The sequence below is a fragment of the Mustela erminea genome, chromosome 13 (genome assembly GCF_009829155.1).
Source record: "Mustela erminea isolate mMusErm1 chromosome 13, mMusErm1.Pri, whole genome shotgun sequence".
In the NCBI taxonomy this organism is placed as follows: Eukaryota; Metazoa; Chordata; class Mammalia; order Carnivora; family Mustelidae; genus Mustela; species Mustela erminea.
The window spans coordinates 24117188-24133023 of NC_045626.1; the positions used below are offsets into that span (position 1 = coordinate 24117188).

General features: G+C 49.9%; 1 protein-coding gene across 5 annotated transcripts in view; it reads left to right on the top strand.

Annotated features, from left to right (window-relative positions):
• Positions 1 to 15836, top strand: part of MYO5B (myosin VB) — a 339234-nt gene that overhangs the window by 184121 nt on the left and 139277 nt on the right. For all 5 annotated transcript variants that reach the window (XM_032310014.1, XM_032310013.1, XM_032310011.1 and 2 more), the window contains one exon: positions 10846 to 11002. In XM_032310014.1, coding sequence (XP_032165905.1) covers positions 10846 to 11002 — 157 coding nt within the window. The remainder of the gene's footprint in view (positions 1 to 10845; positions 11003 to 15836) is intronic.

The following is a 15836-nucleotide window of genomic DNA, read 5'->3' on the forward strand; positions in this document are numbered from 1 at the left end:
CCCCTTACCCTGCAGAGTAGGCACCCTGAAACAACCAAGGCAGGTTCTGCTTTAGGTACAGGAATTAGGGTTTCATGGCCAAGGAAGAGAATCCTGAAATGTCAAAGCAGCACAGGGATGGAGAAATCTCATCCAGTGATTCTCAAGGTGCCCAGATGAGCACTGTGGGGAAGTGCATGTGAAAATGTTTGCATTCTCAAGGGACTTTATCAGCCTACTGAGGGCTATAAGATGCAAACTATATGACTGTGTCATTTAGCTTCTGGTGGGCTTCTGTTGCAAGACCTGGAAGTTTACATACCAGCTTTATGGCTGAAGCTGTTTCCCAGTGGGGAGAACCTTGCCCCATATCCTGGGGTTCTCTGACATCTTCCCCCCACCCTGCCTCCACCAGTACAGATAATGATGTTTCTGACTGGCCTTTGGGAAATGGTCTAAAGAAACGTAAACACGGTCTCCTTAAAAGTTGGTGTCACTCGTGCTGTGTAAAAAGGCCTGGTTTTGCAACTGGGCACTGGGAGGGTAGGGGGAAATCCTGGAAATAATGTTCAGGTGTTCTAAACCTTTTTTATTTCACATGATGCATTTGAATATACTGACTATTTATACAGTTACAGAAGAAACAGATTATCTTGAAAGTTATCAAAATATTTGGGGGGAATTGTGATCCAGCAGACATGAGGGATTGTTTATGACTGTTAGTGACTGATCTCCTAATGGTTATTGCCGTGATGGGTGTAAAAATTGAGCAGCAGCAGCTGGGATGAGGTGTCAAAGCCCACAGGGTCTGTGAAGCTTCTGTCTTGCTCTAGTCTCAACTGAAGGAAATGTCAAAGTTGTTAGAATTTAGTAAAACCGAAGATGTGGTTTTTAGTTCATTGAAGTTCATGAGTCTCTGAATTCTACGTAGTGGGGCTCAGGCCAGGAACCCCCGACAGAGGAGGTGGTATGGAACTGTTTGCTCTTCCCCGCTGCAGGCATTAGCAGGCACCAGCATGTGCTTTGTAGGTTTCTAACCTCCAGAGCTGATTCCTCGAACAAGAATCCAGTTAACGAGGAGACGCCGCTGTGGTTTCTGGGTGACTTACCCTAAGCCATTTGCCAGAGTATCGGCATTAAGTGTAAAGCCTTCCATTGTCTACCCCCAGGAAGGATGGCTAAGACTCTGATCGCTAAGCTTTCTTTTTAGTTCACTGTTAAACACTGTATCAGGCTAATATTGATAGATGTAAGTTACAGGGTATGTGAGTTGCTGCTAGTACCTGAACATGTTTATATAGTGACCCATTTGATTAAGCTGCTGAGTCTGTAGCAGTGGTTCTTAACCTTAGCAGGACTAATGTAGCTGAGAGGAGAATCACATGTGATTCAAACCAAAAAATACCCAGGCCCCACCACCACAGGTGGTGACCCGACTGGTTTGGTGTGAGATTCAGCTGAGGTCAGTTCATAAGCTGGACAGGTGTTTCTAAGAGTCAGGGTTAGTGAACAAACGTTGGTTCTTTGCAAAGTGTTGCCAAAGATCGTGGCTTGCCTATTGGCATCTGATCGTCCTAAACTTCCCCTCTTTCCTGAATATCGTGCATTCCAGCTTCTGCACAGCCTGATGATGTGTCTGCCTGGAATGGTCTCTGGGAACAGATCATGAAGCACCTGGAATGCTGAAGATGCCGATTGTGTCCTTCAGGCCGCAGTGTCTCCTGCAACGGGCTGAGCAGGGCCTAGGCACATTCGAAGGAGTTTCTTAGAAATAGTATACCAGCTGCAGTGAGGGCAATGGAGGGAGTAGAATTAGCACAAGACCAGCTACCATGCTTTGGGTGGAATCAGGAGGGGAGGGATGATAAATAGGATCTGGGTCTAAATTAGAGAAAGAATCAAGGCGGTATAACCAGCTTTGCCTGGTGGGGAAAGGAGAGGAAGGAGTCAAGGGCCGCTCCTAAGATCCCTGCTTGTTGCCGTGTGGAGCACCAAACTTCCATGCCAGGAGCAGAGTGGGGAGCTGGAGAGCATGTTTTGGACCCACAGGCCTGCCAAGCCCGGTGCAGCCTCCACGTGTACATGTGCAGTGGGGGCGGGGAGGGGTGTGTGTCTGTGTTGGCCTCGCAAGAGCCACCTGGGTAGGGAGCTGTGTCCGAGCGGCAGTTAGGGTCACAAGGGAAGAGATGGCCTTGGAGACAGCGTGAAGAAATGAGAGGAGATGCTGAAATGGACCTCCACGGTGCCCTAAATCTACAAGATGAGTGAGTAAAGCAGCATCTACGTAAAGTCAAAGACCTTGAATCTTCCTGGTAGCATGGCCGAGTGTGTACGCGGTACAGAGAGAAAGGGCTCTAGACTGGGGTGCTCACACACGCTCCGCTTCGGGGCCCGCTGGACCCGTGAGAAACCGTGTAACTGAGTTTTGTACTAGAGTATGTGTATTCACTGAGAACCTGTTTCCAGAACCAAATGAAAGAGTTTGGAAAGGTATGCTTACTTGGCGCTAGAGGGCACAAGCACGTGTATATCTTAGTTCACCCCAGGTAATGACGTCGCTTAACCAAAACAAGTTTATAAAGTATAAAATCGCTGAAAACCTCTGGTTCTGGTGCTCTTCCTCCCTTAAGCCCCAGGTTCCTGAGTTCCAAGATGTTTGACGTCCGTAGGTGACTGTGGTTAATGGAGAACGCATCTGCAGCCCAGCCGTGCGAGCGGGAGAAGCAGCAGGTCTGAGGGAACCCCTTCCAGCCCCTTATTTTAAGAGCAAAGACATGGGGACATTCCCATTTGCCCTGAGGAGCCCCTCCCCGGTTTTTGGTCTCTCTGGCCAGCGAGGGTTGGGCTTGGCTAAGCGCCCTGCGGTTCTTTCTGGGATGCTGTCCTGTGGGAGGGGAGCCCGCCTCTCTCCGGAACAGCCAGCGAGTGGAAGGGACGGGGTCATTTTGGCGCCATATCGTGCTGCGCCTCGGAGTTTATAAATAGATCTCAGGCCCCCGCAGGCTGCTGGGAACCTGGAGTGGGGAAGTGATACCTGGATGTTAAATGCACTAAGCACTCCTCCTACACTGTCAGAAGGTTCAATTTCATCTTTCCAAGGAGACACTTAGAACTCTAACTGCTGAACATGAGCTAAGCGGTTTCTCATGAATATTTATGACAGCCTTCCTGAATGACTTGGCCTGAGTTGTAGTGGGAACCGGAGCACACAGCCCTGCCTGAAGGAGGGGGTGGTGTGTGGTGTAAGGAATCTGTGCCTGATGGCAGAGGCGCCCAGGGATGCTCGTCAGCCCCCCTCCCTCTAGAAACCAGGGGTGCCTTGGGCCTATAGGACCCCTCAGGTGTGTTCCCTCCAGGTGCCCAGGATGTCTGCCTTCCCACATTGAGGTTTGGCTTTCTTGGTGGGAGGGCTCATAGAATGTCTTGCTTGGAGCTTTTTGGGCCAGCCCCTTGTCACAGCAGGATGTTTTCTCCAGTGCCCCCACCTTGGGAGGAAGGCTTTAACCATGGACTCAGAGTGTGTGGCTCTGTTTTGAGTCCAAATCCACCTCCTTGTAATTTTCTGTGTCCTTCCTGCCTAACCTAACTTCCGTCCGAGTGTATCTGTCCTCCGGCCTTACTCTCAGTTCTGCACAGAACCCATTTTGTTACCCCAACCTGATTCTGTCCTTCACCCGACTTCACTTAACTTCTTCACTCTACGATTTTGATGTCATTTTGTTCTAATAGAATTGTGTGTAGCACTAAACATTGATTGGTTTTTTGCATTTGAGCTTCTAAAGACCGTAAGCCATGTTACTCTGGCCATACTTTTAGTCCGCATTGCTTGTAAGATTCATTTGAATTTTCTTTGCTTGTTTCCTAGTTAACTCTGTACATGGAACTGATACCAGTATCTTTGCTGAACAAAAATTCTTTAAGATTTTTATTTATTTTAGAGAGAGCATGCACATATGAGCGGGGGGAGAGACAGAGGAAGAAGCACTCTGTGCTGAGTGTGGACCCTGATGTGGGGCTCGATGCCATGACCCTGAGGTCATGATCTGAGCCCAAACCGAGAGCCAGATGCTTAACTGAGCCACCCAGGTGCTCCAAACCAAAATTCTTAATTATAAAATTTTTGATCCCTATTTTCTAGGGTAGCTTTGTTTTGTTTTGTTTTTTTAAACAGTGGTAGGTGATCTGTGTGGTGATGAGGGTGTGGAAAATATAGAGACCCGACCGACAGGCAAGAAACAGGAGATTGATTATCCCATTAGTGAACAGAATGCATTCTACTGACACCCAGATTTTTTGATGATTTGTCACTAGAGGAGGAAACGATGGAGGGGCTTAATGATGTGTACAGAGACAGGGTGTCCTTCCCACTGTGCCTTAGCCAGGCTTCCCCCTGTCCCGTTTGACGATGGTGCTATGTTGGTGGGGGTGGGAGGGATGTAGTTTTAGCACATGTTGTTCCCGTCTCTTCCTTCTTTCTCAGAGCCTGAGTCAGGTCAAGAGTTGAACCTGAGACTGTCTCCTGCAGTCCCCTTTCCATGGACGAGCACGGAAGGCTGAGTCAGGGCAGAGACCACCAGATTTGGTTTTGTGAGCAGTAAATTGCACACCTTTAGGGGGCACCAGTGGCTGAGCATGGCCTGTATGGACCACTGTACGTGATGGTCCTTGCTGGGGCTCTGGTCCTCACACAGTCCAGGTGCTGGCTTGCCCATCCAGGCCCCTGCATCTGAAGTCAGCCATTGTGGGACTTAAGTACTGGTGGAAGAGATGGTGGTGGTGAGCCCAGCACTGGGTAGGGGAGTAAACCATTAGTAAATTGTGTAGTGAACGCACTGAAGGCAAGGTGGTCAGGGAAGAGCTTCTGAAGAAGCCACGCTTCCGCCGAGTCACATCTGATCTCTTATATTAAGGCTAGATTTGTTCCAGGGAGAAGTCCTTAAGGAATGCTCTTTCCCACAAGAGTGTAATGATAGCAACGTCCCAGCACAGCTCACTGGGAAATTGGGAAGACTCGTGGAAGCCTGTGTTTGAGTCTGGCCTTGGTGTCTCCCTAGCTGAGTACTCAGGGCCTATTTCTTGGCTTTTCTAAACTTTAGCTTCATCTTCTTTAAAATGGGAAGACTGGCACCCAGTAGACTTATGAATCCTGAGCCTGGGGTGCGTGGCCAATGGTTTTGCATACCACCCGAGCATGATGTGAGTAGGCAGTAATTAATTGCACTGAAAAGCAGTAATGCAAGAGCTGCCAAAGCCAGAGGGTGATTGAGTACCAGGCATTAAGAGTTGTGAAGTCAAATAAAAGGAAGTTTGAGCTAGAAAATCTTCAGGCAACTATACAGCAGGAGGAGATAAGGAAGCCCTCTGTGGTTTGAATGTAGCAAACAGAGAGTGACTGTGATAAAGCTGGGCCTTGAACACAGCAGAGCTGGGCTCTCTGAGGGCAGAGGGTAGCACCAGAGGGCTGAAGGGCCAGGAGAGACGTGAGCCAGTATTCCCGTACAGGACATCACGTGAGGAGGGCGTGCTAGGGGAGGCGGGCATGGACATCAGAAGGCAGACCTTGTCACACACATCCCAGGTGGTGATGGCCAGGTGTACAGAGAAGGGGACAGTCTGCATTGGCAGATAATGCGATAGGACTTGTTAATGTGGAGCTTGGGGGAAAGTGAGGGACAATGATTCCGAGGTGTGTGGCTATCATCAGGAGGGGAGGCTGGTGCCCCTTACATGGAGAAGGCTCTCTAGGAGGGACAGGGACAGAGAGGCTTTGGGTGCCAGGAGCCCTGGGGATTCAAGGTTAAAGTGAATGCTTGCCCTCCATGCACCCTCAGTTCAGTGACTAGTGTGTGGGTGGACTGTGGCTGCTAGAACACAGGGCAAGTGTGAGGACAGAGGTGCCACACAGGTCCACGGGTGGGGCACCTGGGATTGCCTGCCACAGCTAGGCTGGTTGCTCTGGAGATGTTCTGGGACTTCTCTCCACCAGGGTCACCTGGAACAGAATGGCATCTTCACCTGGAACAGCGTTCTGTGTGACGTTGCTGATTGGGAGGCCACAGGGGACCAGTCATTCTCTGCAGGAAACCCAAACAAGACAACATTTCAGCAGGGTTTCTTGAAGTTCCCACAGTGTCTGGCTGATCAGCAGGGCTTTTCTTTAGTGGAGCAACCTCCAGTGCCTTACCAGCCATTTGCCTCCACTGTCCTTCCTGGGGACGGTTGGGGGGCTCCAAAATGGAGAGGGAGCAGAAAGCCCTGTGGGGGTTCAGTGGGGAATGTTTGCAAGAGGTGGTTTAGCAATCGTTCTGCCTCTTGGCTAGCAGAGGAGGGGGTCCGGTGTGAGATGGAGGAGCAGCCGTGTGCATGCGTGCATACGTGTGTGTGTGTGTGCATGTGTGTGTGTGCGCGTGTGTGTGTGTGTTGGCTGGTTGTCTCATGGTTGCCATCATTCTTCCCGGATGCTGGAGGATGGCTAGAGGCTTAGGAACCTGTGCTCTTGCCCGAGGTACAGGCCTTTGAGGGGCTTTTCTTGTTGGGGGTAAAGCAGACTTTCCTGAAAGACAGCTGGCACCTGAGTAACAGCTGGATATGAAAGCCTTTGGCCATTGTTTTCTTTTTCTAAAGAGAATTCTGCTGGACTTAAGAGGAAACAATTCACTGAAAAGTGGATTGGTCCACGTTGCCAGCTAAGTCCTGCCTGTCATTGGGCTGACTGGACAGAGCCGTATATGGGATATGGTTTTGAAGGATATTGGGTAGAATTCCTTACTTAAAAACATCTAACCCCAAACCAGCCCCAAATAACCAGAATTTGAAACAGAGAGCTTTCCCCCACTCATATTTTCTATGAGGACTTTGGGGGTAGAATCCTCCCGTGTCCGAGATGGAGGACATCCTTTGGGGGGTCCCAAGTCATAGCCTGTCTTCTAGAAGTAATGAAAGAGACCCAGAAGTCACACGGTAAAATGACCAGGACTGATATCAGTATAAGATGGAAAGCAATAGTGTCTTAAAAAGACTACCAAGCCAACGATGTGGGCTTTAGAAGATGGGGGAGTACTGGCCTGCCAGGCTGCCTGACGCATGACGGAGTGGGCTTCGCGTGGAGCCGGGCTTTAGGAGAGAGGGTCCGTGGTGGAGGTGAGGTCAGTAGAGGGAAAGCACACATGGCAGGGCTGGGAAAGCGTGCGATTTTAGAGACTGACGGGCAGTCTTGTTGGGCTGAACTCCAGTACCGTCATCCCACCGAAGGTATAGAGAGCGTTTCCTGCGGTGAGTGGGGGAGGTGGGCGTGTGCTCTGCGGCGTGGTGTGAGGTTTTCAAGAGCCCACGGATCGCAGAACCAGGCTCAGGCCAGATCCTTAGACTAAAAGCCCAGTGTATTGGTTTTTTTTTTAAACAAAATTTTTTTTTTAAGATTTTATTTATTTATTTGACAAACAGAGATCACAAGCAGGCAGAGAGGCAGGCAGAGAGAAAGGAGGAAGCAGGCTTCCCGCAGAGCAGAGAGCCAGATGTGGGGCTCGACCCCAGGACCCCAGGATCATGACCTGAGCCGAAGGCAGAGGCTTTAACCCACTGAACCACCCAGGTGCCCCAAAGCCCAGTGTTTTATCTGTAGCACCATCTGCCACCCTTGTGAGGGGTTTACGTTGGGGCCTACGTTGGAGAGGGTTGCAAATGCTCAACGAAGGGGCCCAGACTTGATTCAATAAACAATAAGCTTTTTGCTGTTTTGAGTGGGAGAAACCTGATGCGAGCTAGCTTGCGCAATCAGGCCGGAGTCGGGGGATGCATCAGAGGCCTGGGTGCCTACCTCAGGGTGGCCACAAAAACAGAACAGGAGCATAGTTGAGCCTCCTACTCATGAGGGACTGCGCTGGGATAATCAAGTGTCAAATTAGTGAGTGACCTTGGCTAATGTCAGCTAGCTAATTACTGCAAATGAGGTCCCAGTTTGTTTTTAATGCCCATGTTCTGGTTGCCAGGTGTTTGAGTTGGAAGCAAAGCTAATATACATAGAACAAGGGAATGCTGCTGTCCATCATCCCTCATGCCAGCTTATAGGCTGTGACCAAACAGTGTATGTGTGTACTGTACCCTTTGTGCCCCTAGCCCGCCAGTGGATTAGGGATGGGAGGGGCCCGTGTATGCAGAAGTGTGGGGAAGCTACATAAAGTTCTCCAGTTAAAAATATTTGAGAATTGTCAAAGTCAGGGAAGGTGTCAGAAGGTACTTGTTGGTCTGAGAAGAGGTAAATTTACCTGACTTTATCCTACATGTCAACATCACCTCTAATAGCCATCAGATTAGGCCGCAGTTAGCGCTCCTGGCCATTGCCCACACTTCCTCAGGCTCAACAGCCTTGAATGTAAAGACTTGTTAAAACTTGGGGAGATTTATAACTCTTGTAGTATCTCGGCCACGTGCATGCATTTTCATCAGAGCATCAGAATTTGCCTCTGCATCCTGCCCGTCTCATTTCCCCGCCTTGACTCTGTCTTTTGAGTTCCTGACATGTTGTCCTGTCAGCCAGCCCTGCTTCTTGAATTCCTGACCGCTTGCCTGAGAATGGCCTGCTTCTCCTCAGACTTCGCTGCCTCCTGCAGGAGCTGCTCTCTTTCCGGAGCCCAGTGCCTGACCTTTCTGCAGTCCCTTCCCAGTGATGCACAGGGCAGTTCCCATCTTGACGCTGCAGGTGAAAAGTGACCCGTGTCCTGGGTGTATGCCTTCTTATTTGTGCCAGCTATGTTCGCCTAGGCCAGTCTGCCGTGCGCGCTGCTGCCGCAGGGAACTGGACAGTGCTCACCCCTGACCCCCGCTGCTCCCGTTCATACTCCCCTAGCATCCCTGTGGTACTGCCACAGAGCCTGCTTGAATTCCTTGGACAGTCTCTACTTCTGCTTTCCATGTGACCCTCTGCTGAGGAGTAAGGCACAGACGCAAGCTGTGCTCATTATTGATTGATTTTAGGTCGAATGTAGGGGCCTGAGGCCAAACTTCAGACCTGGGGGTGCGGCTCCTGCAATTCACTTCTCTTTATTGTGGTTACAAGCGTGTTCTGAAGCTGGCATCCAGCGCAGGTCTGTTTTGGAAGTCTACGGTCCAGGGATAGAGGTCCAGCCAGTTACTCTGAGTCATTCAGGAGGGCTGTGCTTCTGAGCTGTTTTCAACTCCCACCCCCAGCCCGGAGTTGATTATGAAGTATTGAGAGGCGACACCTGTCACGATCACCATGGTCTGGTGGATGTATACAATGAAAATGAGTGAACCTGGGAAATGCAAGCATTGTCCACAGGCTTTTGGAACAACAAGGGATCTCAGAAAGCCACTTCTTACTCTTCCAGATACTAGGCAGGATTTGCCTTTGTTCTTTGGTAACTGGTTGTGGAGCCAGTTGGGAAGATCCGTTGTGTTTTCCCCATCTTTAACGGGGAACTAGCCCCCTGTGTTTATTCTGATCCCTTCCCAGCTGGTGACAATGGTTTGTGTGAGCTAAGACCACAGTGCCTTTGCTGACATTGAACAGTGGCTCTCGGTTAGGGGTTCTTCAGCCCAGCTACCCCAGCGGAGTCTGCCCAGTGCTCCCACCCCCCGCCCGGATCTCTCCTATCTTTCTAGTCCTCTCCTAGTTGACATCAGTGTCATCACGCTGCTTTCCTACGTCTTGGCTGTCAGCCCAGATCAGAAACAGGGCCAACATTCCTTCCCCTGTGCTGATAAGCCACAGTCTACCTGTGTTGGTGATTAGCACGGTGGTGCAGGCGGCCAGTGGTGGCTTCTCTGTTCATTCTGCTATGGCCTGCTCTGCCCAGGAAGCCCCAGGAGCTGGTGTAAGTAGTAGTGGGCTGGGGCCAGGAGGGCTGTGTCATAAACCCACCTCCATGCTCCGATGCTTTCTTATCTGGGAGGGGGTGCTGGTTAGTTCCTGCACTGTTAGAGGGACTGGAGATGAGAGCAGAGGGCCTGCCTTCCCGGCAGTGGATCTATGAGCTGGATGTAGGTGGCTGACTATAGCCCTTAGGAGCGATTCGTTAGCCAAACCTGTGCCCCCCCCCACCCCCGACATGTGTTCTCGCCCCATGCTTGAACACGCACGTTCCTTAGAGATCTGATAGGCTGCTCTCTGCATTACCTGCCTGTCCTTCTGCTGTCTATTTTAAAGGGATAAATATAGATGCATTTTTATCTGGTATAAAGGATCTTCTTTCTGCCTTCCATTTAGTCTTACTGAAATCCTTCTCACTGCAATTGATAGCTGTTTTATCTAATTCTGATAAACTTGAAGCAAGATCACTCTGGTGGTTAATAGCATGCCTTTTAGGAGATATACATATGAGCAAGAAATTTGAAACTATCTGCTGGCACGCTGGGCTGAAACACGAGAGGAAAAGATTCTTGTTTTTTGGAAAGTTGTAACTCACACGGTGGCCCTGGCTGGGCACGCCACAGAATCAGAAGTGAGACTGTGTACCTGCAAAGGCATGTGTGTGACTTCTCAGGATGTGTGTGTGTGTGTGTGTGTGTGTGTGTGTGTGTACGTGCACATAAAGGAACGGCTGAGGGGGTACTGCCTCCCCAGAGGAAGTGCGGGTGTGACCAGCTGGCCCCATCCCCCTTGCCGAGGGCCCTTAGGAAGGACGTGTGCCTTTTGTAAGCCCTTCTCCGAACTCTCCTTTCTCCTGCTTGGGGATCTTACGCAAGCATGGGAGGGAGGGCAGACTGTCTTAACGCTGTGCCTCGTATTTTTCCTTCAGAGAAGATGAGATGATCTTGATCAAGCTCAGGCCCTTGTCCACAGAGTCCATGGAAGGCAACAGAGCCCTTCCACAGCCAGCCACTGACCGGAGCTTTTTCCCCTTCCAGAGATGAGAAGAACCAGTCCATCATAGTCAGCGGCGAGTCGGGAGCCGGCAAGACCGTGTCAGCCAAGTACGCCATGCGCTATTTCGCCACGGTGGGTGGCTCAGCCAGTGACACCAACATCGAAGAGAAGGTCCTGGCGTCCAGCCCCATCATGGAGGTAAAGCCTTCCAAACACACTTGGCCTTTCTGGCCGGAGCTTCTTTGTCCGGCAGCCAGACAGCCGGGTGACCCGCCTCATGCGGTCGCCCGCCGGAGTCCGTGGAAGCGGCTCACGGGGTCCACGTTCCTGCCATTCTTGCAGAGCCCCTTGTCTCCCAGTAAGGAAAGAACGCCACGGGTGCCCCTGAGAGCACCTATTTGGGAGGTGATCTCTCCTGGCAGCCTCCTTCAGGTCCCTAGTACCGAGTGGAGTGTCCTCTTCATGCCAGCCTTGTCCCCAGACTCTGCGGATGCTCGAGTGAGCGTCCTTCCATCCTGCCTCCGCCTCTGTAGCTGTTCCCTCCCCTGTCACCAGCCATCGTGTGTCAGCAGGCCCCTGCTGCCCCCCAACCATCCGGGACTTTGAAGGCCCGCTGGATCAGGAGGGCCGTGCGCACGGGCGCGGGAGGCCGGGTGGGGGGAAAGGTAGAGCCAAGAGCTCTGTGATAGCAGGGAGCCTGCTGATCCTCGGGAAGCAGTTATCTAGACGGCATGAACGGCCGGGGCCTTCTGTCTCTCCTCCACGCCCCAGCCCCAGAGCCGTCAGCACAGGTACAAGGCTAGAGACGTTCCCTAAAACTTCAGTCTTGCTGTAACTCCCCGGTGTCAGGGTTGGAACTCCATTTCTCTCTTTCTCTCTCTTTCCTCCATAAAAACTTAATTCTGATAAAGTAAATCTAAATGGGTATGCAGTCCCTGGGCCAGCTTTGATTTCCTGCCTCTGAAGTAGAGGCCTTTGGTTATTGTCTGGGTTACAGTCTGGTGGGATCCCCGGCAGCCCAGGGCTGCTCCTTGTTTTAGGAAGAAGAGATTGAGTTGAGGCCAAAAGCTGCCAAGATAGTATCAGATTCTCTGCAGTGCCTTGAACCAGGTCATTTAAGACCCAAGTCGCCAAGGTGATTAGTCTTTCAGGTCGTTTTGGAGCTGAGGGAAACGAGAACTTGCCGGGACCTTCCTAGATCACTCTCTCGCCCCACCCCCTTCCTTTACCAAGTGCGTGACTAAAGACTGAGCCTCAATTCCTAGGAATTCATTGTTTTTGGTGGGTGTAACCTGCCTACACAGTTGGATTATCTGGAGAACTTTGATTCTCTGTTGACTAACAGGACATAACATAATCATTAACAATTCAACAAAAGCAAGTTCATGGAAACTTGGAATTCTATGGAATTCTTACATGGATTGGAGAACGGTTAGTAGAGTTGGAGGCATTTTTACCGAAAAGATAGGAGCAAGAAGACTTTTATTCTCTTATAACGGTTCTTAAACTCAAGTGCATATAAGTCACCTGGAGGTCTTGTTAAACCAGACTGTTGGGCCCCAGTCCCCCTGGAGTTGCTGATTTAGAAGGTCTGGGTAGGGTACCCCCAATTTGTCTTTCTACAGCCTACTGATAATTGTTGCACATTTGGGTCTGTTTCTTTACAGGCTTTTCACTGAATATTATAAACCTTTTCTCCATATCATTGAGGATTTTTATGAACTGCTTTCTTAGCAGCAAACATATTAATATTGTCAGACCTGCAACTAGTTAGTAGCCCATTTGTTCATAGCATTTATTCTAAGCCCAAGGTTGGGGCCTGGCCATGGCCTCAATTCAGAATGTGATGGTGGACCATGGCCTGGCCTGCCCGAGACCATCCATGCACCTAAACGGAGGCAGTTAAGATTGTGCTCTATGATCAGCATCGTGTTTCATCTCAAATGGGAGTCAAACAGGCTCTCAGCTTCTCCTTTGCCCCTGAGTTTCAAAACTCAGGACATTTTAAAGGTAATGTTTCAAAGACCCAGAGTGCTGCCTCTTTTAAGAAATAAAGAAGGTATTTTTTCCGGGCAAAACAGAGAAGGGAAGAAATCTGTTACATCTTCGGTGCCTGGACAAAGTAATTTAAGTCGAGATGAGAATTTAATGAAGGTAGATCACCCCATTATTAAACATGTATGAGACACAAGAGGATTTTTTAATTGATTTATTGTGGTTAAACATACATAAAATTTACCCTTTCACTATTTTAAATGAACAATTGAAGGGTCTTAAGGACATTCGTAGCGTTGGGCAACCATCACCATCATCCATTTCTAGAGCTCCTTAATCATCCCAAACTGTACCCATTAAAGAATAACCCTGTTCTAACCCGCCAGGCCCTGGTAACCTCTATTCTACTCTCCGTCTCCAAGAATTTGCCTGTTCTAGGCACTTCATATACATGGAATCATACAGTATTTGTTCTTTTGTGTCTGGCTTACTTAATGTTTTCAAAGTTCATGTGTATTACAGAATGTAGGAGTGTCCCCTTCCTTATTATGGTTGGATGATACTCTGTTGTGTGGATAAAAACACGTTTTGTTAATCCATCCCTCTGTGCATGAACTGCTTGGGTTTCCACCTCTTGGCTGGTGTGAACAAGGCCACTGGACAATGGCATGCAAGCCTATGAGTCCCTGCTTTGGGGGTGGTTTTCAAATGATGGAGTCTGTCTAAAACAACCTAACATGTTCAGTAGCTCTTACATCGTGAATGGACCGGTGCACTGCTGGGGATTCAGGGTCCTTTGGCATGGGAGAGGTGGGGAAGCAACACGATACCCCAAAACATGCAAGACATGGTTCTGTTGCTAAGGTCTAGAGGAGGAGTGTGTGCACGGAGCAGCCTCCTTGAGCCTGATGTCACGTAAAGGAACGGTGCCGTGGTTTGGGCTCACGACATTCAATTTCTGCCTTGTGCAAGGCGCTACTTTGGAAACTCTGTGGGTAATTCCCTAGGGCTCCTTCTGTCAGATGATGGAATCTGGTCATCATGGAGATTGTCCCTTGAGTTTTTAAGTGATCTCTTTGAGAGAAGTCTTGGACAGAAACACGGCAAGGAAGCATTATAGCCAAGAAGAACTCTGGGCGGGTCAGAAAGTGTTTCTGGGCCGAGTAAGAGCAGCTTCTGCAGCGCCAAAGCCTGCCTCTTCACAACTTGGGGGTCTAGGCGGGCCCGTGTGTCAGGAAGCCCAGTCAGCTCTGTGGCTCCTCAGAAGGTTGGAGGCAACACCAGGCAGATCTTCCCCGGGGGCCAGCCAGTTCCTGATGACCCGGCTCCCGTCCCGACCAAGCAGTCCGCCGTGCTCCCGCACCATCTCCTCCTTTCCGCAGCCGCCTCCCAGGGAGACCGTCGAGGACGGTCCAAGGAAATGGAATCCCCAGTGAGCTGCACGAAGTGACAGTGGCTTGAATGAAAGGCGACTTGAGGGTGGGTTGGGATGATTTATTCCCGATGCCAGAGGTCTCTGACCCTGCTCCGTGTGAGCTTGCCGGCATCCGGGAGTGGTTTGTTCACGAGTCTGCGCTGGCTGAGAGACTGTTAGAGCAGAGGCAGAACCAAGCCCAGGTTGGAGGGGTCACGTGGCTTCTTGGGGTGCCCAGCACCTACACCACACAAGGAGCCAGAGAATGCCCCCATCCCGGGAGAAGGAGGAGACTGTGAGGGTACAGTGAGCAAAAATCATCTAAACTAAGACCAGTTACTATGTAATTCGGGGATTTAAGGTTTTTCCTTTTGAGCTAAAGAAACCAGGCCTGCAGCTGTCCACCTGTTCATGTAAGCGTCTGTGCCCACACTCACTCACGCAGCACGTCTCTTATCTCACGTGCAGCACACTCTTCGCTGCTCCGCACGTGCACCCTTGACCCAGGCCAGGGCCGTAACTGGAACCCCTCCTCCTCCCCACTAGCAAAACTCGACTCCCCCTTTAAGACCCTTGTCAGCTTACACCCCTCCAAGCCACTCGTTCTGCCGGCCGTGGCTAACTGCTCCCTGCTCTGCGCCTCCACACGTTGATACGTCCCTCGTTGTTGTATAATCCTCACTCTACGGAAACTACTCCATTTGCTCTTCCTATGTTTGTGCACGTGCACGAACAACAGAGAAGGTGGTTCTCTTATGTACTGTGTGAATGGTAGTGTATTTTGTCATTTTGCAACTCTCCCTCAACATCTTTTAAATTTATCCACGAATCATGCTCTAGTTTGCCTATACCGGCTTTATAATGTCCCGTGGTGTGAGTCCACTACATGTTATCCATTCCCTTACTAGTGGGCATTGAGGATGAATTTTTTTTTATTAGTAATTACAACCTGTGCCAGAGATTTCTGTGCTTACTCACGTGTGCACTACGTGTTTTTCCAGGTAATATCTACATATTAGTAGTAGACTTGCTGAACTGGGAGGTGCATGTGTGTTTCGTTTTACTAGATAGGTCCAGTGACTTCTCAGAACAGTGGTTCCAGTTCCCATTTGAACCAGCAACATGGGAGAGTTTCCTTTCCTCACATTCTCCTCGTTTTGTCGTGTCCGAGTTCCTAGTCCTGGCCCCTCCCCATTTGAGTCTGCTGTTCTCCAAAGTCCAGTGAGGTTACCTTTTCTCAACACTTGATCATGTGAGTGTCTGCCATGAATTTCCTGTTTATACCATTTGCTCATTTTCCATATTGTAACCACTTGGATTACGTCTGCTTTTTTCCCTTGGTCTGTGGGACTCAAGGTTAAAACCTGTTTTTCTTTTCTCATCTATGATAACTCATCAAGACATTTCCTAAGTCCATGGGAAATCAGAAAAAATCTAGCAAGCATTTAAAAGATGCAGAACTGCCCGTGTGTCCTTCACACACAGGATCTAGGAGTCCTAGGGTAGAGTTGATGGGTTGGGTCATAATAACCTCTTCTCTTTATGGGTGCCATTACATATTTTTAAAGTACTTCTAGATCTGTCACTTCTCAAAGCAACCTAGTGAGGTAAGGAAGTTAGACC